Below are 25,760 nucleotides of genomic sequence, written 5' to 3' on the forward strand. Positions count from 1 at the left end.
ACTCCACACAAAGCTCTTCACTAGTCTCTTCATTAGTTCTTTCTTCTAAGTTCCGCAGAAGATGCTCCTTCTTCTATTAAAAGCTTCCTTTGCCGTTGCTATCCACCTTTTGACTTTCTGGTAGTAACTCATGTTACTGCTTACAGTACACCCCAAGTATTTGAAGCTGTCCACTTGCTCTACTGCCTCATTTAGAATTCGCATGTTTACCTTCTTTACTTCTAATAATTCTGTGGTGCCCGGGTAAAGGGTTATAATTCCAAAATATCGAAAAATGAGTGACGTATGCCATGATGTTCGGAAAGGCATATTCTATAATTGGGTAAAGGGACATAAGTCCATCCAGCTCAGAAAAGTATATATAGAGATGTGAAAAAGGGTATTAATTCCAAAAGCTAATGTTTGTTTGGGTAAAGGGAGATATGTGTATTTATATCCATTTACACGATCTGGAATTGTACATACGTGTTTGGTACTGAACTTATACCCTTTTGCACACCTCTAGATGAAGACACGTGTAGACCTGTAACACCGTACTTAAAATTTCCTGGCAGTTTGGCAAATATGCTATATCACATAGCAAGAATAACAACATTTTTGTATATTTGATGGCTCATATATCATTCGAATAATCCATGTGCTGTACCAACTTTATGCAAGATTATGGCATAACAGCTACATTGTTTAATATCAACGTAACCATAGAGAATTGATGGACAGATGGTTCCTGTATGTAAAAAGTGTTTCTTGGAAATGTTTGATGAGACTATCTCTTCCTTCTAAATCGATACTGTGGAAATTCGAAGTCAGTAAGTCGCACAGTCTGTGAACAATTATTTTATGAATAGTACAAGCGTCCCTATTGCAATGTCAAAATCTGGCTGATAAAGCATATCTTGCAAAATCTCAAGGCAAAGTATATGCAATCAGTGGGTTATTTTACGATGCTGTAACAATATCCCATGTTATTTAACATCTGAATGGAGTGAAGGTGATAAGGCCGGTGAATTGAGTCCGCAGTTCAAAAATAGGCACAATAATTATTACGATTTAATTTGTGACAAATGTATTCACAAAGTCACGTGAAAGTTTGATTGTTATGTTATAACATTTGACTTACATCAATGTTTACAGACACCAATGATGAACTCTTCTGTTGCTTTCTACAAGCGTCAAATTTGGACTTTTAATTTGACCGTACATAACTGTAAAGACGGACAAGTCACATGTTTTATGTGGAGTGAAGTTGATGGTGACCGGGGCAGCTAATCAAATTGCATCTTGCATTTCAAAATTTCTCTATAATCTGCCTTTCCATGAGAAACATGTAATAGTGTATTCAGACACATGGGGGGGGGGGACAAAAAGAAACTCTCACATGCTGTCTGTGTATGTATCTATTCTGAAAAATCATCCACACTTTGAAACATTGAGTCGCAAGTTTTCTATAAAAGGCCACATTCATATGGAGTGCGACTCCGACCATGCCTAAATTGAGGGGAAGAAGAAAAACTGTGACATAAAAATCCACATTCCTTATGACTGAATGCAGCTTGTACGACTTACAGGCAAAAAGAAGCCATTCAATATCACATGTCTACAGTGATTTTGCTACTGAACGAAAACAATACCAATCATAATTCGAGTGTACTGATTACAGATCTGAACTCCGTTCTTTTCTATCACGTCACAATTTTAAAATAGTAACATTTTTAATTTTTACATTTTAATACATTTAGATACATTTCATTTATTTTATTGTGATTTTGCTACTGAACAAACACAAGTGTACCAACCCTAATTTGAGTGTTCTGATTACAGATCTGAAGTCTGTTTTTTCTATCAAGTCCCAAATTGAAAGTAATAATATTTTTAATTTTTAATTAGGAATATGATGTGTGACACTACGCTCAGGTCAAAACTGAGTGTTCTTGAACTCGAAGCTTGGGACACATTTGTACTAGTGTCAACTAGGTTTTTAGGAAATTATCGAGGTGATAATTATGCTGATCTAGTACATAACATAATTATAGCATTTCAGAATCAAGGTTGTTGCATGTCTTTAAAAATGCACTTCTTCATTCACACTTTGACTTTTTTCCATCAAATCTCAGCGCTGTAAATGACGAACATGATGAGAGGTTCCATCAGAACATATTAACGATGGAATTCAGGTATCAGGGTTAAGGGTGTTTGAGAATAAGGTGCTTAGGAAAACATTTGGGGCTAAGAGGGATGAAGTTATAGGAGAATGGAGAAAGTTACACAACACAGAACTGCATGCATAGTATTCTTCACGTGACATAATTAGGAACATTAAATCCAGACGTTTGAGATGGGCGGGCATGTAGCACGTATGGGCGAATCCAGAAATGCATATAAAGTGTTAGTTGGGAGGCCGGAGAGAAAAAGACTTTTAGGGAGGCCGAGACGTAGATGGGAAGATAATATTAAAATGGATTTGAGGGAGGTAGGATATGATGATAGGGAATGGATTAATCTTGCTCAGGATAGCGATCAATGGCGGGCTTATGTGAGAGCGGCAATGAACCTCCGGGTTCCTTAAAAGCCAGTAAGTAAGTAAGTAAGTAAGTAACAATTTACAATGAATATGTCAACTAAGCTCAATTCATATCTCTGACTCTACGGTACAGATATGTAATGAATAGTAAGATTTATAATTAATGTTACAGTCCCATAACTCAAAAATCTGATGTGGTGTGATAAATCTGATTACAGATCTGGAATCAGCGCATCAATTTCAGTGTAGAACACTTGAAATTTCCTCAGTAGCATACAAAAAGCTTCTTTTTTGTAGATCAGTGTATTCTGACTTATTCAAAGATGCTCTCGAAATGAAGAAAACCACAGAATAAGGTGAAAGATTTCTCTGTAAAATTATGAAGTGGTTAAAATTTACAAAGGCTGTTGACATGGTATTGTGTAAAGAAACACTCGATACATGAAAAGATTTCAAGACATAGAATGTCAGACGAAGAGGACAATCACGTAATCTACTCCAGTTACCTGTTTTATGCCAGTGTCCTGTACCAATTTCTTGTCAAAAGAAGAAAGATTGATTGGACCAGCTACCACTCGTTCCAAATATATTTCATTCCTTTTACACTGCACTTCCAACAACCTCAGCAGTACGAGACATCTATCTTGACATAATCGAAGAAGTCGAAGATTAGTGATTTTGATAATGTTAGAGAAAGTGCTCATTAATTTTTATTGTCCATACTTTGAAAATGTTATCTTATCATTCCTTAGGTACACTGCGGCAGATACTATTTTGAAAATAACATTTTATTGACATTGAAACATCTAATACTATTGGTGTTATGAACCGTAAAATTTACTTTCTTCTTAAACTTTGCTTAATTTTTTTAATGCAGGTGTTCAGCCATCTTGGAACATTTGTGTAATTTTTAATAGTCATTATGTTTCATAATATGAGCTTTGTGTGATTATTTTGTAAGAAATATTTTGGGGTAAAAGGAGATAAGTTGTATGTAAGTTTGTGTAAAGGGGGATAAGTTGTCCAAACTTACTATAACATAAAAAATATTATAAAATATTGAAAATAAGCAAATGTTTGTAATAGAACTTGAAAAGCATTAAGCGAAGGACAAAATAACCAGAGTACATTATAAAAAGAAATACACTGGGATTTACAGATTTGTTGCTAACTTTCTTTCTGCATTTTCTCAAAAGTTAAATTTAAGACATACCCCTTTACCCGGGCACCAAAGAATTGTGTAGGTGAAGGTGTTGTGTCGGTGTCGTATATAGTCCCTGGAGTAGCTCAGTCGGCAGAGCATTCGTGCGCTAAGTGAAGGGTCTCGGGATTGATACTCGAACCGGAACAACTTTTCCTTGAAATTATGCAAACCTGCTTTACAGGGAGCTACTAACTGAAGACCAGATTTGTATAATATATTCGTTACTGGAGGTACGTTAACAGGAAGCCACAATTTAAGTCGCACAGAATTTTGTTGTGTTCTGGCGCCTTGTCAGCCCATTTGAGTTGTGTGGATATAAAGGAAGAATTGTGACGGTGTCGTGTATAGTCCCTGGGGTAGCTCAGTCGGCAGAGCATTCGTGCGCTAAGCGAAGAGCCCAGGGATCGATACCCGGACCCGGAACAATTTTTCCTTGAAATTACACAATTCAATGTGTTTTACGAGATATTGTATTCTGATCATTTCCACTTCTTGATGCTGTAATATTATGGATGACAGGTAAGTTACACTTAAAATGAGAGGAAATTAGCTTAATTAAGTTTTTAATAGGAATAAAGTTACACCATTGTAAATATATCATAATTAACATTGTTACGTTTAGGTAACCAAGTTTTATTTCTCTTACAAAAAATCTTGTTTAGAAAACAATATTAAATTAAACGAATTTTAACTGCATATATTTCTACTTCCAATATATTTTAAAGAAAAAAAAACATATAATTCATAAACTATCACTTACATACACTGTAATTACTTCCAAGATTTCAAATTTAAAATATTATAATTCACTCTGCACAATTAGCACAGCCAAAACAACGGAAGTTACTTGCTGCGCTCTAGCGTCGAATCTGGACAACAATGTTCCACGCGAAACTCAATGCTAAGAAAGAGGAATGAGCAGGCTGTTACGCAGCCATAAGATGCGATCCAGCAGGCAGTGGTAGAAATTCAATGTCTACGCTGTTTCCAATAATCTGTAATTTACAATTGTCACCGTTTCCATGGAAATTCCTAGTACTTCTAGTTAGACATATCATGATTTCTTCGAAGAGAGGATCCCACATTTAAATCATTCAAACTTTCCTGTTAATAGAAATGGAATCATAAAATGTTGCGTATATCAACAAAGAGCCATGTGCAATGCAAAATTCACAACGAATTTCGATGACGATAACCAGGTAACTATTTTCAAGATGAAAGCTATTCATATCCTGCTAATTTCGGTGATGTAGAAGTAAACGAAACAGTACAGCTTTTCAAACGCTGAGCTAAAGAACATACTAACGAACCTCCAACAGCAGTACTACGGGTAGAATAAACCAAGACGAGTTAGGCCCTGCTGAAGGCTTTACCTGAGAAATAGCCTATTTTGTTCAGAATGGTCAATCGAGTTCAAAATGTAAACAGGTGTCTTTTGCTAAGATCGGAAAAAAGTGGGTGGACATTTAAACTCGTGGATATACAATATAAACTGGACAAAGAAATATACGCACGAATAAGACAATAAGCTCCGAAAGTTGCCCAGCATTTGGTCTTAATAGGCAAAAAGAAACTTGTCTTAAAATAATAAGATTAATAATTAATAATAAGATTAATAAGTTTAATAAATTATGGTGCTAGTTTCGGCCCAAGAATTTATAATATAATTACAAATCATCTTCCAAATTTGAATATTTTAAAATTGAAGATTTTAAAAAAGGAGTTTGTAATATTATCCATGATATATAATATTAACAAATGTATTTTTTTACCTTTTATTTCTGTCGACTATATTCATGTTTTTATTGAATATCACTGGCTTCTGTCGGATTGTCAATTTATATTAAGTGTGTATTTTTCTCTCTGTTTCTCTTTCTTCTTTATTCTTGCTCTTGTGTTGTATTTATTGGTTTGAATTAAGTTACTTACTGTATTTAATAAACTGCCCTTGTAAATTTTATGTTATATTATTGACTAAGACCACACCGTACACGAGCCTGGCTCTTACGGTAGTGGCTAGAAACATTTTTATTTTATAAATTTAATTTGTACTCACTAGCTAGCTAGTTAAATAAATACATTAAATTAAATTAAGTATTAAACAAATAACTTTTAAATACAAACATCTCTACTTAACATAAATGTAATTCCCGTATGAGTAACACTTATGTTCGGAGAGGGGGGGGGAATTGAGCCTACATTCACCTAACATATTATTTGTAAGAAAGAAAAGTAATACTAACTTATACTTAAAAAGAAAATAATTCTAGTATTGAATTTATTAAAAATTTAATATTAGTAAAAAGTCAGAATGAAAGTTGATAATAAAAGTGAAATCGGATATAATCAAATGAATTAAAATTAATATAACCAAATCATAAAATAATAAAATTAATATATATCAGTCTAAATCTGGCAGGCCTAATAATTTAAATATTGTATTCTAGGTATTTATTTAATTACATAATTATTTATTTATTTACTTATTTATTTATTTATTATTTATTTATTTATATACTTATTTATTTCTTTATTTATTTCCTTAATTCTTTATTTATTTATTTATTCATTTATTATTTATTTATTTATTTACATTTTTTTCTTTCTTTCTTTACTTATGTATTTATATATTTAGTTATTTATTTATTTCCCCAATTATTTATTTCCTCATTTAATTTGTTCCTCATTCATTTATTTCCTCATTTATTTATTTCATCATTTATTTATTTCCTCATTTAAATTTTTCCTCATATAATTTTTTCCTCATTTATTTATTTCCTCATTTATTTCTTTAATTCCTCATTTATTTATGTACTCATTTTTTTATTTCCTCATTTATTTATTTCCTTATTTATTTGTTTATTTATTTTCTTCTTTATCTGTTTCTTTATTTGTTTATTTATTTATTTATTTATTTATATTTTGAATTTATTTTCTTTTCTTGCGGAAGACCGTTAATCATTCACATTTAAAATGCAATTCGAATTAAATTTCGTTTTCAACATCGTAATGGCTTTGCGTTCTCCCTACTCTTCCAGACTTAGTCCTACGTCCAACTAGACGGATGGAAAAAGTAAACAAGCCTAGCATATCCCCCCCAAGTCCGTCCAATACTCCGCTACCAGTTAACCTGTGTCTCTCTCACTGGGAACGGAACATCGAAATCTAGTGACGATTAATAAATGCGGGGAGTATAAAGACAGAAATTGATAATTTCATATAGTCTAATATTAAAGTTCGTAACTGGGGTATTAATTTTCAAATTAACTCAATTCTCTTTAGTAATAACTTACATTGCAATTACAAATAACCCATTGCATCATATTAATGTGTGAATTAGTGTCATGTAATGTAAGAATACAAGAGAGGCAGCCAAGACAGTACAAACGTCGTCTTATTTCATGTGAAAAACTAATCGCAACATCTGTGCTAAAATACTTAAGCGTAGCCTAAAAGAGGAAAGGGTGTTAATGGAGGACGGCGAATATTTTTATACTTACATTTACCCCCGAAAATGAGAATTTTATCTCAATTTGTTGGAAAATTATTGATGAACAAACACTGTAATAATTTTTTGGCTACTGTATAATCAAAATTTTGAAAAGTTGTCACCCTTTGCATCCAATTTATTTCGTCTCCTGTAGCCTATATAGTTAGTTTCCCTGGCTTTCATAAAAGGCGTTGATGGAAAGGTTCGTTTTCACAAAACCCTCAAAATCCTATTTTCATCGCTTCAAAATAATAACTCTTTGCTTCATATAATATTGACAAGCGAGAAAGCAAACCAGTAATTAAACACTGCAGCGGAAAATGAAGAAACAATAATCAGCGTATTCAATTAGCGTGAAATCAGGGATTTGAGAGTAGAGATTTTATATAAGATTACTCAAAATAAAGCCAACCTCAAGTTCCACGGTTGCTGGTTAAAATAACAAAAGACGCACGGGCGGCCAATATCTCATCTAGCGGTAGTGTTCTACAAAGTCTGTAATCACCGCTGCGGCCATTTTGCTCCGATTCGGAGGCTGAAAAACAATTCAGAGCGCAAAATGACACGTGACGCGGTGAAAATTATGACAATAAAATATAACATTCTATGTGGCCCTCCAGTGTTCATTTATTTCTCCTACTGGTCCATGAGGACAACTATTCCTAATGGGTCCGAGGTTCACAGTTCCAAATGGGCCTAAAGTAGTCCAATAGACATAGACTTCAAAGGATGTTATACGTCGTTTTCAAGATTATCATCAAAATATTCTTATTTTAAAGGGTCTTGATTGATTTTTCTATATGTTAATTTATAGCTGCATACTATTATTTCATTCATTCTGTTAACACAATCTACCAATTTGTCTTGATACTCTCACTCCTTTCTAACAGATTAAAAAAAATGAACTTCACAAATTCCAAACAACATGCGGTGCACTGAACAAAGCAGAAGAAGTCGTAAAAAATTGCGGTCCACAGAACTAAGCAGAAGACGTCGAAAAAAATTGCGGTCCACAGAACTAAGCAGAAGACGTCGTAAAAAATTGCGGTCCACACAACCAAGCAGAAGACGTCGTAAAAAATTGCGGTCCACAGAACTAAGCAGAAGACGTCGTAAAAAATTGCGGTCCACAGAACTAAGCAGAAGACGTCGTAAAAAATTGCGGTCCACACAACCAAGCAGAAGACGTCGTAAAAAATTGCGGTCCACAGAACTAAGCAAAAGACGTCGTAAAAAATTGCGGTCCACACGACCAAGCAGAAGACGTCGTAAAAAATTGCGGTCCACAGAACTAAGCAGAAGACTTCGTAAAAAATTGCGGTCCACAGATCCAAGCAGAAGACGTCGTAAAAAATTGCGGTCCACAGAACTAAGCAGAAGACGTCGTAAAAAATTGCGGTGCACAAAACAAAGCAAAAGACGTCGCAAAAATTGCGGTGCACAAAACTAAGCAAAAGACGTCGTAAAAATTGTAGTGCACAGAACTAAGCAAAAGACGTCGTAAAAATTGTGATGCACTGAACTAACCAAAAGACGTCGTAAAAATTGTGATGCACTGAACTAAGCAAAAGACGTCGCAAAAATTGCGGTGCACAAAACTAAGCAAAAGACGTCGTAAAAATTGTGATGCACAGAACTAAGCAAAAGACGTCGTAAAAATTGTGATGCACTGAACTAAGTAAAAGACGTCGTAAAAATTGTGATGCACTGAACTAAGCAAAAGACGTCGCAAAAATTGCGGTGCACAAAACTAAGCAAAAGACGTCGTAAATATTGTAGTGCACAGAACTAAGCAAAAGACGTCGTAAAAATTGTGATGCACTGAACTAAGCAAAAGACGTCGTAAAAACTGTGATGCACTGAACTAAGCAAAAGACGTCGCAAAAATTGCGGTGCACAAAACTAAGCAAAAGACGTCGTAAAAATAGTAGTGCACAGAACTAAGCAAAAGACGTCGTAAAAAATTGCGGTGCACTGAACCAAGCAAAAGACGTCGTAAAATTTGCAGTGCACAGAACTAAGCAAAAGACATCGTAAAAACATGGCGGCTTAACAAAACAGCGGCGAACAGGATTATGAATACGGTGGCATAACAAAACAATGGCGAAAAGCATTATGAAATTGGCGGCATAACAAAACAACGGCGAAAAGGATTATGAACAAGGCGGCATAACAAAACAACGGCGAAAAGGATTATGAACAAAGCGGCATAACAAAACAACGGCGAAAGGATTATGAACATGGCGGCATAACAAAACAACGGCGAAAAGGATTATGAACAAGGCGGCATAACAAAACAACGGCGAAAAGGATTATAAACAAGGCGGCATAACAAAACAACGGCGAACAGGATTATGAACAAGGCGGCATAACAAAACGGCGAACAGGATTATCAACATGGTGGCATAACAAAACAACGGCAAAAAGCATTATGAACGTGGCGGCATAACAAAACAACGGCGAAAAGGATTATGAACAATGCGGCATAACAAAACAACGGCGAAAAGGATTATGAACAAGGCGGCATAACAAAACAACGGCGAAAAGGATTATGAACAAGGCGGCATAACAAAACAACGGCGAACAGGATTATGAACATGGTGGCATAACAAAAGAAGGGCGAAAGGCATTATGAACGTGGCGGCATAACAAAACAACGGTAAAAAGGATTATGAACAAGGCGGCATAACAAAACAACGGCGAACAGGATTATGAACAAGGCGGCATAACAAAACAACTGCGAACAGGATTATGAACATGGCGGCATAACAAAACAACGGCGAACCGGATTATGAACAAGGCGGCATAACAAAACAACGGCGAACAGGATTATTTTCAAGGCGGCATAACAAAACAACGGCGAACAGGATTATGAACATGGCGGCATAACAAAAAACGGCGAAATGGATTATGAACAAGGCGGCATAACAAAAGAACGGCGAACAGGATTATGAACAAGGCGGCATAACAAAACAACGGCGAACAGGATTATGAACATGGCGGCATAACAAAACAACGGCGAACAGGATTATGAACAAGGCGGCATAACAAAACAACGGCGAAAGGGATTATGAACAGAGCGGCATAAGAAAACAACGGCGAACAGGATTATGAACAAGGCGGCATAACAAAACAGCGGCGAAATGGATTATGAACAAGTCGGCAAAACAAAACAGCGGCGAACAGGATTATGAACAAGGCGGTTTAACAAAACAGCGGCGAACAGGATTATGAACAAGGCGGCATAACAAAACAACGGCGAACAGGATTATGAACAAGGCGGTATAACAAAACAGCGGCGAACAGGATTATGAACAAGGCGGTTTAACAAAACAGCGGCGAACAGGATTATGAACAAGGCAGTTTAACAAAACAGCGGCGAACAGGATTATGAACAAGGCGGTTTAACAAAACAGCGGCGAACAGGATTATGAACAAGGCGGTTTAACAAAACAACGGCGAACAGGATTATGAACAAGGCGGTTTAACAAAACAGCGGCGAACAGGATTATGAACAAGGCGGCATAACAAAACAGCGGCGAACAGGATTATGAACAAGGCGGCATAACAAAACAACGGCGAACAGGATTATGAACAAGGCGGCATAACAAAACAACGGCGAAAGTGATTATGAACAGAGCGGCATAACAAAACAACGGCGAACAGGAGTATGAACATGGCGGCATAAAAAAACAGCGGCGAAAAGGATTATGAAGAAGTCGGCATAACAAAACAGCGGCGAACAGGATTGTGAACAAGGCGGTTTAACAAAACAGCGGCGAACAGGATTATGAACAAGGCAGTTTAACAAAACAGCGGCGAACAGGATTATGAACAAGGCGGTTGAACAAAACAACGGCGAACAGGATTGTGAACAAGGCGGTGTAACAAAACAGCGGCGAACAGGATTATGAGCAAGGCGGCTGAACAAAACAGCGGCGAACAGAATTATGAACAAGGCGATTTGACATAACAGCGGCGAACAGGATTATGTACAAGGCGGCATAACAAAACAGCGGCGAACAGGATTATGAACAAGGCGGCTTAATAAAACAGCGGCGAACAGGATTATGAACAAGGCGGCATAACAAAACAGCGGCGAACAGGATTATGAACAAGGCGGTTTAACAAAACAGTGGCGAACAGGATTATGAACAAGGCGGCATAACAAAACAACGGCGAACAGGATTATGAACAAGGCGGTTTAACAAAACAGCGGCGAACAGGATTATGAGCAAGGCGGCTGAACAAAACAGCGGCGAACAGGATTATGAACAAGGCGGTTTAACATAACAGCGGCGAACAGGATTATGAACAAGGCGGTTTAACAAAACAGGGGCGAACAGGATTATGAACAAGGCGGCATAACAAAACTGCGGCGAGGAGGTGTAAGAAGGCGGCCCATAGATTTACTTATTTATATTAATTATTTTATTTTCAGATTTAAATTAGATAAGTAACCGACATGGAAGTGTTAAGTAAGAATTGCGTATTTAATGGATTATTAATGAAATGTAGTGTAAATCAGTAGGTCTAAAACTACTCCTAGTTCGTTCTCTCAATATTTTCATTATACAGCATTTTGCAATTTTATGGATGTTTAGGAGTATTTCCATATGCCGTTGTAGTGCATACAATGTAAAATATTAACTGTGAAGTGAGTTGTCTACATGAACTCGATAATGCAATAAAATTTCTTTATACCGAGCGAGAGTGTAATGAATTATTCATTATTACGGAATTATTTTCTGTGCCCTGCCCTTTTTCATACGTAGGCCTATCAAGTAGAATGTAACGTTAAAATATATTAATAGAGGGGATGGGTGAATTTTCTTATATCCTTTGTTTTAAGCTAAAGCTTCGATTTCTTTACGCATATTCCTATTTATGTCAGTATTGATATGTTTAAGTTTTATGTCTAGTAGTTTGGGAATAATTTATGTCATAAAAATAATTTTCATGTGTTCATAATTTCTAATTTTCCCAAAATTTTAATTATGATGATGAAATTTTTTTCTACATACTTCATCTCTTTAGAAAGCCCTACTTCTCATATTCTTTTGTTTTACCTTGTACAACCATGAAAATTTAAACCTATTCTTATTCAAATTTAAAACAATTTACAAGATATCTACACTTACTTACTTACTTACAAATGCCTTTTAAGGAACCCGAAGTTTCATTGCCGCCCTCACATAAGGCCGCCAACGGTCCCTATCCTGTTCAAGATTAATCCAATCTCTATCACCATATCCCATTTCCCTCAAATCCATTTTAATATTATCTTCCCATCTACGTCTCGGCCTCCCTAAAGGTCTTTTTCCCTCCGGTCTATCAAATAACACTCTATATGCTTTTCTGTATTCGCCCATGCGTGCTACATGCCCTGCCCATCTCAAACGTCTGGATTTTAAGTTCCTAATTATGTTAGGTGAAGAATACAATGCGTGCAGTTCTCCGTTGTGTAACTTCCTCCATTCTCCTTTAACTTCATCCCTCTTAGCCCCAAATATTTTCCTAAGCACCTTATTCTCAAACACCCTTAACCTATGTTCCTCTCTCAAAGTGAGAATCCAAGTTTCACAACCATAAAGAACAATCGGTAATATAACTGTTTTATAAACTCTAACTTTCAAATTTTTTGAGAGCAGACTAGATGATAAAACTTCTCAACCGAATAATAACACGCATTTCCCATATTTTTTCTGCGTTTAATTTCCTCCCGAGTATCATTTATATATGTTACTGTTGCTCCAAGATATTTGAATTTTTCCACCCCATCGAAGGATGAATCTCCAATTTTTATATTTCCATTTCGTACAATATTCTGGTCACGAGACATAATCATATACTTTGTCTTTTCGGGATTTGCTTGCAAACCGATCGCTTTACTTGCTTCAAGTATAATTCCCGTGTTTTCCCTAATCGTTTGTGTATTTTCTCCTAACATATTCACGTCATCCGCATAGGCAAGAAGCTGATGTAACCCATTCAATTCCAAACCCTGCAAGATATCTACACACTCTTTTTCATTAAAAGCATTTTTTAAAATTCCAACACGACTTTGTTCAATATACTGTATCTTAAAGAATAAGCAGTAAGAATTTCAGTTTCCTAACGTGAAATCTGTAGAAGCATTAGCAATGTGAATGTGGGGAAGTGGGAAAAATTTCCGAAATATGAGTATGAAGTTTACATGTATTGTAAACTGATTGAGCGCAGCCATTTTAAAGATGACTTAATTAATACCACCATGTTGTTTTGTTATACTAGTCATTCATTCATGGTGTTCTGTCCAAGGGCAGGTCTTTCACTGCAAACTCAACATTCTTCAGTCCTTCCCATTTTCTGCCTTCCTCTTAATCTCCGCATATGATCCATATGACTCAATGTCGTCTATCATCTGCTATCTTCTTCTTCTTGTTCCGCGAATTCTTCTCCCGTTCACCACTCCTTCCAGTGCATCCTTCAGTAGGCAGCTTCTTTTCAACCAGTGACCCAGGAAATTCCTTTTCCTCTTTCTGATCAGATTCAGCATCATTCTTTCTTCATCCACTCTTTCAAACACAGCTTCGTTTCTTATTCTGTCTGTCCATTTCACACGTTCCAACCTTCTTCATATCTACATTTCAAATGCTTCTATTCGCTTCTGTTACTTCGTAATAATTTCCAAGTTTTCTGCCCCGTACAATGCTACACTCCACACAAAGCTCTTCACTAGTCTCTTCCTTAGTTCTTTCTTCTAAGTTCCGCAGAAGATGCTCCTTTTTCTATTAAAAGCTTCCTTTGCCGTTGCTATCCACCTTTTGACTTTCTGGTAGTAACTCATGTTACTGCTTACAGTACACCCCAAGTATTTGAAGCTGTCCACTTGCTCTACTGCCTCATTTAGAATTCGCATGTTTACCTTCTTTACTTCTAATAATTGTGTAGGTGAAGGTGTTGTGTCGGTGTCGTATATAGTCCCTGGAGTAGCTCAGTCGGCAGAGCATTCGTGCGCTAAGCGAAGGATTTCGGGATGGACACTCAGCCCCGGAACAACTTTTACTTGAAATTATGCAAACCTGCTTTACAGGGAGCTTCTACCTGAAGACCAGATTTGTATAATATATTCGTTACTGGAGGTACGTTAACAGGAAGCCACAATTTAAGTCGCACAGAATTTTGTTGAGTTCTGGCGCCTTGTCAGCCCATTTGAGTTGCGTGGATATAAAGGAAGAATTGTGACGGTGTCGTGTATAGTCCCTGGGGTAGCTCATTCGGCAGAGCATTCGTGCGCTAAGCAAAGGGTCCCGGGATCGATACCCGGACCCGGAACAATTTTTCCTTGAAATTACACAATTCAATGTGTTTTACGAGATATTGTATTCTGATCATTTCCGCTTCTTGATGCTGTAATATTATGGATGACAGGTAAGTTACACTTAAAATGAGAGGAAATTAGCTGAATTAAGTTTATAATAGGAAAAAAGTTACACCATTGTAAATATATTATAATTAATATTGTTATGTTTAGGAAACAAAGTTTTATTTTTCCTACAGAATATCTAGTTTAGAAAACAATATTAAATTAAACGAATTTTAACTGGATATATTTCTACTTCCAACATATTTTAAAGAAAATAACATATACTTCATAAACAATCACTTACATACACTGTAATTACTTCTAAGATTTCAAATTTCAAATGTTATCATTTACTCTACAGAATTAGCACAGCCAAAACAACGGAAGTTACTCTTTTCTGAAAACATTAATTTCTGTTAGGAATTGGACGTCTACGTAATATTATTCAAGTGTTTAAAATAACTTAAGTAATTAACTGTCACGTGATTTCCCTCCCCCTTTCTACAACCCTGCGACAAAACCACTTGAACGGACAGTAGATAGCATTTCTGAGTGATTTTATCTTTTCGGATCGGGCAGAAGTGAAGATTGAATTTACAGTACGTAAGGTACTCTTTTATACAGTAGGTACAGAATTATTTCAACATGAATTACTCGCACGAAGGACGAAACTGATAATTGGAATTAGGTACAATAGTCTATAGTGCGATAATATGCACAAAAGGACTGAAGCCTGTATCGGAATGAACGGCCACCATTTTCTAAAATGTGTTTAAATATCCATATTATAATTATTTTTCAATTGAACTTCATTCTCTATATAGTACGCTTATGTGCTGTAACAGTATAATATACACTGCATAATTAATACTTCCGAATGGATAGCTCAATTCGTGTGTAAAACACTAAGTGTTAATACAGTACTGTATTTTGATTAAACAAAAACCTAATGAAAATTATCAAACTCAAAATTGCGATATTTCCTAGTTTACATAAATGGATGAACTACTTTTCTTCCCTCCTATACCTAGTAAAGTGATTTGTATCTTACGCCAATATCATCGAACTCCATCGTGGAAAGGGTAGCAAACGGTGTTTCCTGTTTCTATCGTTAATAGAAAGGTATAGCCAGGCTAATATTAAAAATGTTAGTAAAAATAAAATGATGTCCCTGTATTATCAGGCAGTACATCTCACTTGACGATATGTGTCAGAGGAAGAACAATTGTTTGTATACATCTGCAGTCTGATTATTGGAACATGTAGCTAGTCGGCGATGTATGCAATGGAGGGGGAAAGGAACTGGTCACCCTACCCCATTACTTCCTGGCCTCGTTGAGTCATATACCTTGTTGATATCACTTGTGAGGTTCAGACCTGTCTTCGGACAGCTGACTAAACAAAAACAACGAAGGGTGACATTGTCTCTCGCGAGTTTGTTTGTTACCCTGCCGAGAACTTACGTATTGCTTAACGAAACTCGTCAGTCAAGTTTATTGCGTCTTGTACATATAGAGTAAACGGTAGGTAATGTCATTAATTTCACGGAATTATTCTTTGAGATATTTCAAACAAAAAATGTAAATACAATTTCGTTCGTTTTTGCTTCCTTTTCGAGATAAAAATTATTTCTAGACTGCTCGGGAAAAAGAGAATAAGTCAAAATATACAACTTTTCAGTACAAGCAATTTAATGCTCTGCAGTCTTATGTTGGCTAATGTAACATACTAGAAAACTGATTGTATTTTAATCGAATAATTATATTATTTTACTTATATTGTTTATACCAATCTGTAGAACATGTCATGGTGCAACATAATATTGACTTACCTTATTTTGGCCATTTATTTACTTATACTCTTTTTCCCGAGCAGTCTACATTTTATATCAAACATTTCATAGCGTGTTTTGGGAGAGCCATTGATTTAATTCCCAACATGTTCAGTCAATTTAAGAAAGCAGTGTATTATGATAATAAATTATTGAAATAATTTTAGTTTCGTCCTCAAAATGTGCAGAAATTTGATCCGAACAAATTTAAAATTGTAAAATGTCTTTGCAGAACGAAAAGTTACATTTGTTCGGATCAAATTTCTGCGGATATGAATGACAAAACTATATATATATATATTTTTTCGTTGTTGGTAACTGTATAGCATCTATTAGATGCTTTATTTTTGTGCTAACAGATGGAGTTACTTGTCAACAATGTGACGCTGAAACGTGTGTTCAGATTACTGCCCAGCTACAGTCCTGATGTATTTTTTTTTATATTTGTGATGATTGGTTAATTAATATTAACCCGGCACACTCACAATCACACTCAAATTCATACAAATTTCCAGACTCTAGACACCCAGGGAATTTTTCTTCAAGAAAAGTTCACCGAGAGCCGAGACCGGGAATCGAACACGGGACCTCCTGATCTGCTGCATGCTGACCAACAGACCACGGAGGCAGTCACAAAACTAAAATTATTTCAATATTATATTATCATAATACACTGCTCTCTTAAATTGGCTGATCATATTGGGAATTCAACCAATGGTTTTCCCAAAATAGGCCTACGCTATGAACTGTTTCATATGAAACAATTTTTTTTTCTCGAAAAGAAATAAAAAACGAGGAAAATTGTATTAAACTTTTTTGTTTGAAATATCTCAAACATTAACCCCCCGAAATTAATAACATTAGTCTACTTACAGTACACTCTTTGAATTATATTTGAAGAGCACAAGAAAAGAACGTGCTACGTCCACTTTTAACAAATTGTTCAGGATAACAATTTAAAGTTTGTCTTTAGCACTTCTTTCCCTGTATGCCAAATCTAAAATCTGTCGTTCAGTAGCAGAATTTAGAAATCTTCTCACTATTCGTGAGATGCCACAAGGGACAAAGAGTACTTAACCATATAAATGTTTACAAGTTCAGTGAACCATTAATTTTGTTTTGACAATGAAACTCCTACAATTACATAGCTAACATATGGAGGAAAGATGCACGGCAGCAATCAAGTCCATATATGAAATCAAGAACCTCGAGAAACTGTCCCTAAAAACAGCCCTAAGACTCTTCAATATCAAGATAGCACCGATAGCATGCTATGCAGTGTCCAAAATATGGGCTCACCTCACCAAGGCTAACCTGAAAAGGCTGGGAGCTGTAAAGACTACGTACATAAAAAGAGCACTACGACTACCAAAAACCGCGCGGACAAGACTTGTGTACGTACTAGCCGACACTGACTTCTTCATCAGGGAATTGAGGGCAAAGAACAACCTAGGCAGCACAACAGCGTACGAAGCCCACATCGAAGACAGGGAGCAAAAGGCATCAGCAATTGACCCAGACTTCTTCCGGACGCCCGCAATGAACGCAGAGGACTGGAAAGGGCCAAACTTCGTACTCAGGCATGTCTTCACGAGGACCGCGGCACATGGCTTTCATCATAGAGTTTGTGACCAAAGAGGATATCACCAGGCATCGACCCAGTGTTCCTGCAGGCTGTGCGGTTAGCACTGCCCACAATATCACCTAATTGCATGCCCCGCAAGGACTCACTCAATGAACTTTTACGCAAATGATGAGAACTTCCAGTGAACATTAATATTTTAAATTGTACACAGTGTATTTAATAAATATATATATATATATATATATATATATATATATATATATATATATATATATATATATATATATATACACACACACACACACACACACACACACACAAGTACATAGCTGCAAATACATTTTGTGATTGGTGGAAATATACCTAGTTTTAGAGAGGCAAATGCTACAAAAAAGTAAAGAATGCTAGTGAACTTGGTTTCATTTCGAATATAGGTGATGCTTCAGAAGAGCAATTGATCCTTTCAATGCAGCTAAAGTTACAATCGGAATAATAGATGTAGGTATTCCAAGCGTCTTAAACACATCTTTCATGAAGAGAGTAGCGGTACCTCTTGCTCCAACCAGAAGTCCGATTACTTCAAGTTCTTCTAGCTGGTACTTTTGGAGGTAATATGGAATGGTAGGATTGTAGGTATTCTTTTTTTTTTCCTTATCCACTTCTGCTGGTTGTTCCTCATTCGTTTCGAAACGCATAGTGGGATCAATTATGAATCCAGATCTTGTAGATTCCTTGAAAGCTATTATCACAGTCTAGTATATACAGTCGCGAAGCTCAATACGTAGTAAATATGCAAACATTAGGTAGTTTCTCACCACTAGGATCGCTAATATCGCCTCATTACAGGCAATGCAAAATAGTACCGTCACAGTCTATTGTTTCTAGCACCCTCAAAACTCAAGCTTCGTGACTATATAGTAGACTGTGCTATTATAGCTATGCGCCGTGTACTGCCAGTGAATGTTCACATTAGGCCTATTATCACACGGTTTGATTCATAGCATTAAATCAGTGAAATTCTACCTCACACAACATGCATAACTCACTGTGAAAAAAAGTGGACAAAGCACATTGTTTTCCTGTGTTCTTCATTTATTATTTTTCTTATCATGTACTTATTTAGTTCCAAATTTCCTTTCTTATAGGGATATCCTGAAGTAGCACCAACAGATAGCGCGCGCGTGTACTTTGAGGGATGCGCTTTGCGTGTGCATTTGTTTTCCGGTATATAAACATTGAGGATTTACGTAGTGTATTAGTGCATTAAATACTCTTAAAAACAACTCAAAATGCCAAATTTTTGTTGTGTTCCTATTTGTGAAAACCAGGGAAAACCTTTTGTCCTCATTCAGATCCCGAATTATTCTGAACATATGCTTTAAACCTTAAAAAATTTAACTTATTAAATTGCGCCTCGAAAGTGCTAGCTATTAAACGAAAATAACTACTTCAAGTAAGGAACTGCTAGTTACAGTTTCATTTTGGAAGAGGGGGAAAAAAGAATTAATACAATCATGTGCAACCTCGATACAGCAAGCTATGTTATATTCAATACTTGTAGGATTCTCCGAAGTTTACGCCATTATTTTACGCCTGCAGTAAACTCTCGATTAACTGGGATTTTCATTATCCAGGACGATCCATAGTGAAATCCATTTCGTGAATAATGTTTTTAATGTGCTGTAGACTAATTATTAAAACCATGTTTTTACTTCAAATTTTCAAAATCATCCTACATAGTATTCAAAACTGCATGTCCTTAACCCACAAAACGCACGAATAATCGTGATACTACTGCGATCATATTATGTCATCTTATGAAACATTGCATTTGACCTTTCTGTAACTAGAGAAAAAATGCAAGGAATTTAATCTCGATAGTCCCTTCCCTATAAAAAACACATTGGTGACTGCATATCCTGTTTTTTAGCGTAATGTACTTACAATAGCCTACTATTTATTAAAGAGGTAATATTCACCTTCGAAAAAGTTCCTATTTTTATTTATTTATTTTATTCATACACCTCGTTTTCAAAGTTCTCGTTTAGGTTCATGAATATTCAATTTACTCGTATCTATATTCTGCATACTGCAGATTTCCCCACCCTTCTCTTAAGGCGAATCGCTCAGTATTATAAAAGTTTACGCTATTATTTACGGTAAATTAAATTAAATTAAATTATGAGATTAGAAAATACTGAATTATATTAAATTATACTAGGTTATACAAAATAATTATAAATATAATTTTGACACGCACAGAAAACCAACAAGCGGGAGAACGTAATCAACTATAGCATATGACATAATATAGCCTTACAACATATTGTGCCGCATGGAACGCCCCTGCCCTCTAACGGTAAAACTTCGCATAAGATATCCCTATTGTGCTATACACGCCTTGGAAAAGTCCACGAAAAGAATGTAGGCCTAAACACCTTTTTTTAACTTCGAAACATTTTGAGATGGATTGTTCCATTATAAAAGTTTGATCAGAAGTGGAAGATTTAAAATGTTCCCCCTAAATGCAATCGAAAGAAATTACTTTATTCACTGTCTAATAAAGAAACTTCCCATTCTGTTTTGAATTTCCCCTGAAGAACGTTGTGGAGAATTTAAGGATTTCAGAAGAGTGCTGAGCCACTGTATTCAGTTGTTTTTTATGTCGCGCCCAAGAATCGCCATGTACAGTCACCAGGTAGGGTAGGTATTTCATCTCGGACACCTTCCACAGAAAGAAGGGGAGGAGGGAGTTTTGTTTTTATTATTCCCTTCTGGTTAGCGTGCGATACGACTGAGTCACATAGACGATGACGTCATGCCGGTTTGAGGAAGAAAGTGCGTGTGAGTGCGAATCCTTTACGTAACTTATAATGAGACATAATGTAACAATGGTGACAAAATAGAACTCGAGTCTGTGTAAACAGATGCATAGTTTACTCAAGATGCAAGCGCAGCACAGATATCATTCATATCCACGTGGCGTGAAGCACAGACTACGAGTAGAAGCCATCGTCTCCTAGTCTTCCTGTCGGTACATTTTCCAGCACTAGTCTGGTGTCTCCCATTCTTACACTATGTCCACAGTCCAGTATATACAGTCACGAAGCTCAGTACGTAGTAAATATGCATCCATAAACAGTTGCTAACCACTAAGATCGTTAATATCGCCTCATTACAGACAATGCGAAATAGCACCGACACGGTCTATTGTTCCTAGCACCCTCAAAACTCAAGCTTCGTGACTGTATATACTAGACAAGACTCCTCTTGATACTAGACTGTGCTATGTTGATATCTGTTCTTCTTTTTCTTTCTTTTTCATTTTCTTTAATTCTTTCCAACGAGTTAGAAAGAGAATATATAAATTGAAAATGAGTATCGAGTATAACAAGGATGACGCATAAGCCTATTTTTCTTTACACGTTTTACAATTATTTAGTTCCATTGTCGAGTTTCTAATTATATCAGTTTACTTATTTACCTTTTTATTTATTTATTATATTTATTTATTTGTGTAGTTATTTATTTTTTACTTATTTGTTCATTTACATTTATATTTTTAATTTACTTATTTATTTATTTGTTTAGTCATTTTATTATTTTTTAGTATTTTTTGTTTAGTCGTATAGTTATTTATTTATGTATTTATTTATTTATTTGTTTAGTTATTTAGTTTTGTTTGTTTACTTATTTATTTGTTTAGTTATTTATTTTTTACTTATTTGTTCATTTACATTTATTTTTTTAATTTACTTATTTATTTACTTATTTTTACTTGTTTATTTTCTTAATTATTTGTTTAGTTATTTACTTGTTTACTTATGTATTTGTTTAATTACTTATTTCTTTAGTTATTTAATTAGTTATTTGTTTAGTTATTTGTTTGTTTATGTATTTATTTTTTATTTGTTTAGTTATTTAGTTTTGTTTGTTTACTTATTTGTTTAGTTATTTATTCATTTAGTTATTTATTTGTTTAATTATTTGGTTCCTTGTTTATTTATTTAATTTAGTTGTCTATTTATTTACTTATGTATGTATTTATTTATTTTGTTTGTTTGTTTGTTTGTTTGTTTATTTATTTGTTGAATGTCATGAGCATTGAGAGTGCTGCTGTAGACAGATATAAGAAATACAAAATGCAAAAGAAATACAATTTAAAATAAAATAATAATCAAAGTAAAATTAACAAAATACACTACTGAAAAATATATACATATACAGTAGAGACGAAAAATTCCTTAATATCATAAAAGGGATTTATTTTAGCCAAAGTTGCAAAATGGTTTTAAATCTGTTAAAATGTACAGCGTTAGCCTGTTGTGGTGATTTATTGAACGTAACAACTGCAACCAAGCTAAAATAATTCTTTGATTTTCTCAGTCTAACATTTGATTCAGAAAGATAAGTATCTGTGCTGTTATTGTGATTTTTAAGTGTTTATTTTACGACGCTTTATCAACAGCTATGGTTATCTAGCGTCTGAGTGATTATGTCAGCGAAATGAGTCCAGGATCCAGCTCCGAAAATTACCCAGCATTTTCTCTTAATGGGTTGAGGGAAAACCCCTGAAAAAACCTCAACTAGGTAACTTGTTCCAACCAGGGTTTGAATTTCAGCTCTATTAATATAATTTTATTGTTGAGTTTTTTTACTCAACACCTAATATAACACTTAAAAGCATGTAATAAATTTACAACAGTTAAACTTGTTCTCTGACGATTAGACCTTAATGATAGACCTTAAAGAATATGAAGGTGATCTATATTCGTATGCTGATGATACTGTTTTACTTTTTAGTGGAAAAACTTGGACTGATGCTTATTATAATGCAAATTGCTGCTTAAAATTAATAAAAAAAATGGTTCGATTTGAATTCACTTGTAATTAATAAAGACAAAACAATACCTATCCCATTTTCTTTAAATAATAAATGTAATAAACCAATTTCATCTGTACTGCAAATTAAAATGCACAGTTCTGTTTGTTCCGATATAAATTGCAATTGTTCAGTTATTAATGAAGTTAATGAGGTTAAATACTTAGGTATAATTATTGATAATAATTTAAAATGGAATAATCACATTCATTATATTTGTAATAAATCACGTAAAATATTATGTTACTTTGTTATTCTAAGAAATATTTTGTCAATTAACTGTTTACATGTAATTTATTTAGCATTATTTCAGTCTATATTTATGTATGGTATTATAGGTTGGGGTGGAACTTATAAATCCAACCTTTATTCGTTAATTTTACTACAGAAAAAAATATTAAAAATTTTTTTAAAAAAGCAGAAAGATTTCCCAACTGAATTATTGTTTAAACATTTCAAAGTTTTCAACATTAAACAAATGTATTATTTTATTTTATTAAAATATTTTCATAGAAATTTTAATAACTTTGAAAGGTATATACATAAATATAGAACTAAAAATATGAATTCTTTGATTTTGTCTGAACCAAAATGTAAAACCAATGCAGCTTTTAATCATAGCATGAGTCAAGGTCCCAGATTATTAAACAAATTTTATTCCAATAATATTTCAACCACGAATCCTCTCCAAATTAATAAAAAAATTTGTATTGGATTTATAGTTTGGGTTTAAACATATTAAACACTATTTAATCTGTATTCACTCTCAATTTTAATTTTATTTTTGTCTGTATTGGAATCCCCTCCTGAGCACGAGTCTTACTCATTCAGGAGTGGGCTAGTTTATCTTACATTGTATTATTAACTTGTATTCATTTAAAACTTACTAGCAATAAAAATAAATAAATAAACAAATAAATTACGCTCGTTTAGTTTAGGCTGAAACATCCGTTCTTTAATGCAACTAGACTTAAGCAATATCATCACTCGAGTGTTTCTCGTGTTGCATACATTTAGGAAATTGTATATGTAATTGTTGCAGCCTTTCCTATTCGAGCCTAAAAATTCGAGGTCTAAAAGGATCAACAGTGTACATCGTAAGGAAAGCTCTTATTAGTAATCCTATAGCGTAAACGAGCGAAAGGTTTCATTGAGAAGGGGTATAATGTGACGTCTACTTACTCTGGTCTGGGTTGAGGCCTGTTCAGGAGCATATCTCTCGAGACATCACTGATTTATGCTATTTAAACATGAGACTCCAGTTCTCTCTTGCATTGCTATATCGGGTGTTTCTATTTGCAGGATAATGCACACGCCCGTGGGAACGATGGAATGCTCTCCGCAGCCTCAGGACGGGGATGGAACCGCGGCCCTGTCCACCAGCCGGGACGACCAAGATAACTTCACCAATAGGTAGGCCTATAACCCAGTTCTTACAATCTTCGCCTTCAAATTCTGCATAACATTCCATCAAGTACCTATCAAACAAAATATTGTTTGACTTGGTGTATAATAATTACTTCCGCGACGGGCTCGCCATCTGTCCGCAGCGTATGGCACTACAGTCGCTAACGATACTGCTATCTGTCGGAAGACGAGAGAGATGTGGGGTTTGACTGCGGAATACGAGGGAATTGGGGAACTCGTAATTACAAAGGAAGAAATTGTTGAATATCTTAGTATCCGTCTCGTTTTCATGTCAAGAAGACAGATATCACACAAAACTTTAGGTGTACTCACTCTATTAATGTCTTGCTGTAAGTAGGTATTTGATACTTTCAATGTGTAATACTGGTGACAGACTTCAGTCGCTAATCGCGATTATCATTATCGCAATCAGCTCCGATCGCGATTACCGAAAATGTGGTGACACACTAGGTCACGCTTGGTCCCGTCTGGTCAACAGCTGAATTACCATAGAGGAAACAATTTTCTCTATGTACATACGTATATGTTTGTTTCCCTCCTGGACAACACCTAAAATTCATACTTCTTTTGATGTTCGTTCATTGTTTTTTCATTTTTTTTTTGTTGTTTCTTGCAGCTTGATATGGGAATTTATTTGTTAAAATTGTTATATGCTTTACAATTTAAACTGATACAATTTATATCATTACTATTTATATTAGTTTTGAAAGAAATTTTATAACCTATAAAATGTATATCATCATGCCAAAAATTTATATTATTTTGTAATAAAATATGTTTTTAAAATCAACCCTAACCTCAAGATAGCGTCGTAATGGAGACTTAAATTGAAAATCTGAAAAAGAAACCAGTTCCAGTTTGTAATCCATTATTTACTGAAGTGAAACATCTTTCAGCAGCCTTCTATTGCTCTCTATATAATTGAAATATGAATAATTCGTCTGCCATTTGTTAATATACGGTATTTCTGTTTACGTTTCTCACATATGCATTAAATTTCTCCACTACGTCTAATAGTAGCCAAATTCATTTTCTAGCCATTCATTTTCGTTTCTATTTCATATAATACAATGGAAGGGGTAACAAATTTCCACAGCAGAACCTATCACGACTTCCTAAATAATATAAATCAAGATGATTCGAAACCAAAGATTACTAAAATGTTACTTTCGTCCACTGGGCCGTGCCTCAGCGCGATTATCTAGTTCTGCGAACAGGATTTAGCTCCTGATCGAGATCAGGACGGTGACACCAGCGAATAGGAATTATACAGAATGGACACTGAGCGAATTTTCCTGTTTTGTTTCTCTGTGCGCCAGAGGTTAGTGTAATCGAGCATAAGCTAAGATAATAATTGAGTATAGAGTTGAGACACAGGATCCAAACATCGCCTACCTTATTGCATAATCCAGTAATGCTTTGCTTCAAATAAATTCAAGTTAACAGGTTTTCCTTATTTCTCAGTGACAAA

The 25,760-nt window shown here is 35.0% G+C and overlaps 1 protein-coding gene and 1 long non-coding RNA gene across 2 annotated transcripts in view; one reads left to right on the forward strand and one right to left on the reverse strand.

The window, feature by feature from the left end:
* Nucleotides 1-25,760, forward strand: part of wnd (wallenda) — a 199,052-nt gene that overhangs the window by 73,744 nt on the left and 99,548 nt on the right. Inside the window, exon 2 of the mRNA XM_069844634.1 lies at nt 24,164-24,274. Within this exon, the coding sequence (XP_069700735.1) occupies nt 24,168-24,274 (107 nt within the window). The 5' untranslated portion in view covers nt 24,164-24,167. The remainder of the gene's footprint in view (nt 1-24,163; nt 24,275-25,760) is intronic.
* The window catches only part of LOC138713082 (uncharacterized), a 91,355-nt gene that overhangs the window by 45,524 nt on the left and 20,071 nt on the right, over nt 1-25,760 (reverse strand). The window contains exon 2 of the long non-coding RNA XR_011335789.1: nt 24,044-24,339. This is a non-coding gene — a long non-coding RNA (uncharacterized lncRNA). The remainder of the gene's footprint in view (nt 1-24,043; nt 24,340-25,760) is intronic.

This window comes from Periplaneta americana, chromosome 1, assembly GCF_040183065.1.
Source record: "Periplaneta americana isolate PAMFEO1 chromosome 1, P.americana_PAMFEO1_priV1, whole genome shotgun sequence".
In the NCBI taxonomy this organism is placed as follows: domain Eukaryota; kingdom Metazoa; phylum Arthropoda; class Insecta; order Blattodea; family Blattidae; genus Periplaneta; species Periplaneta americana.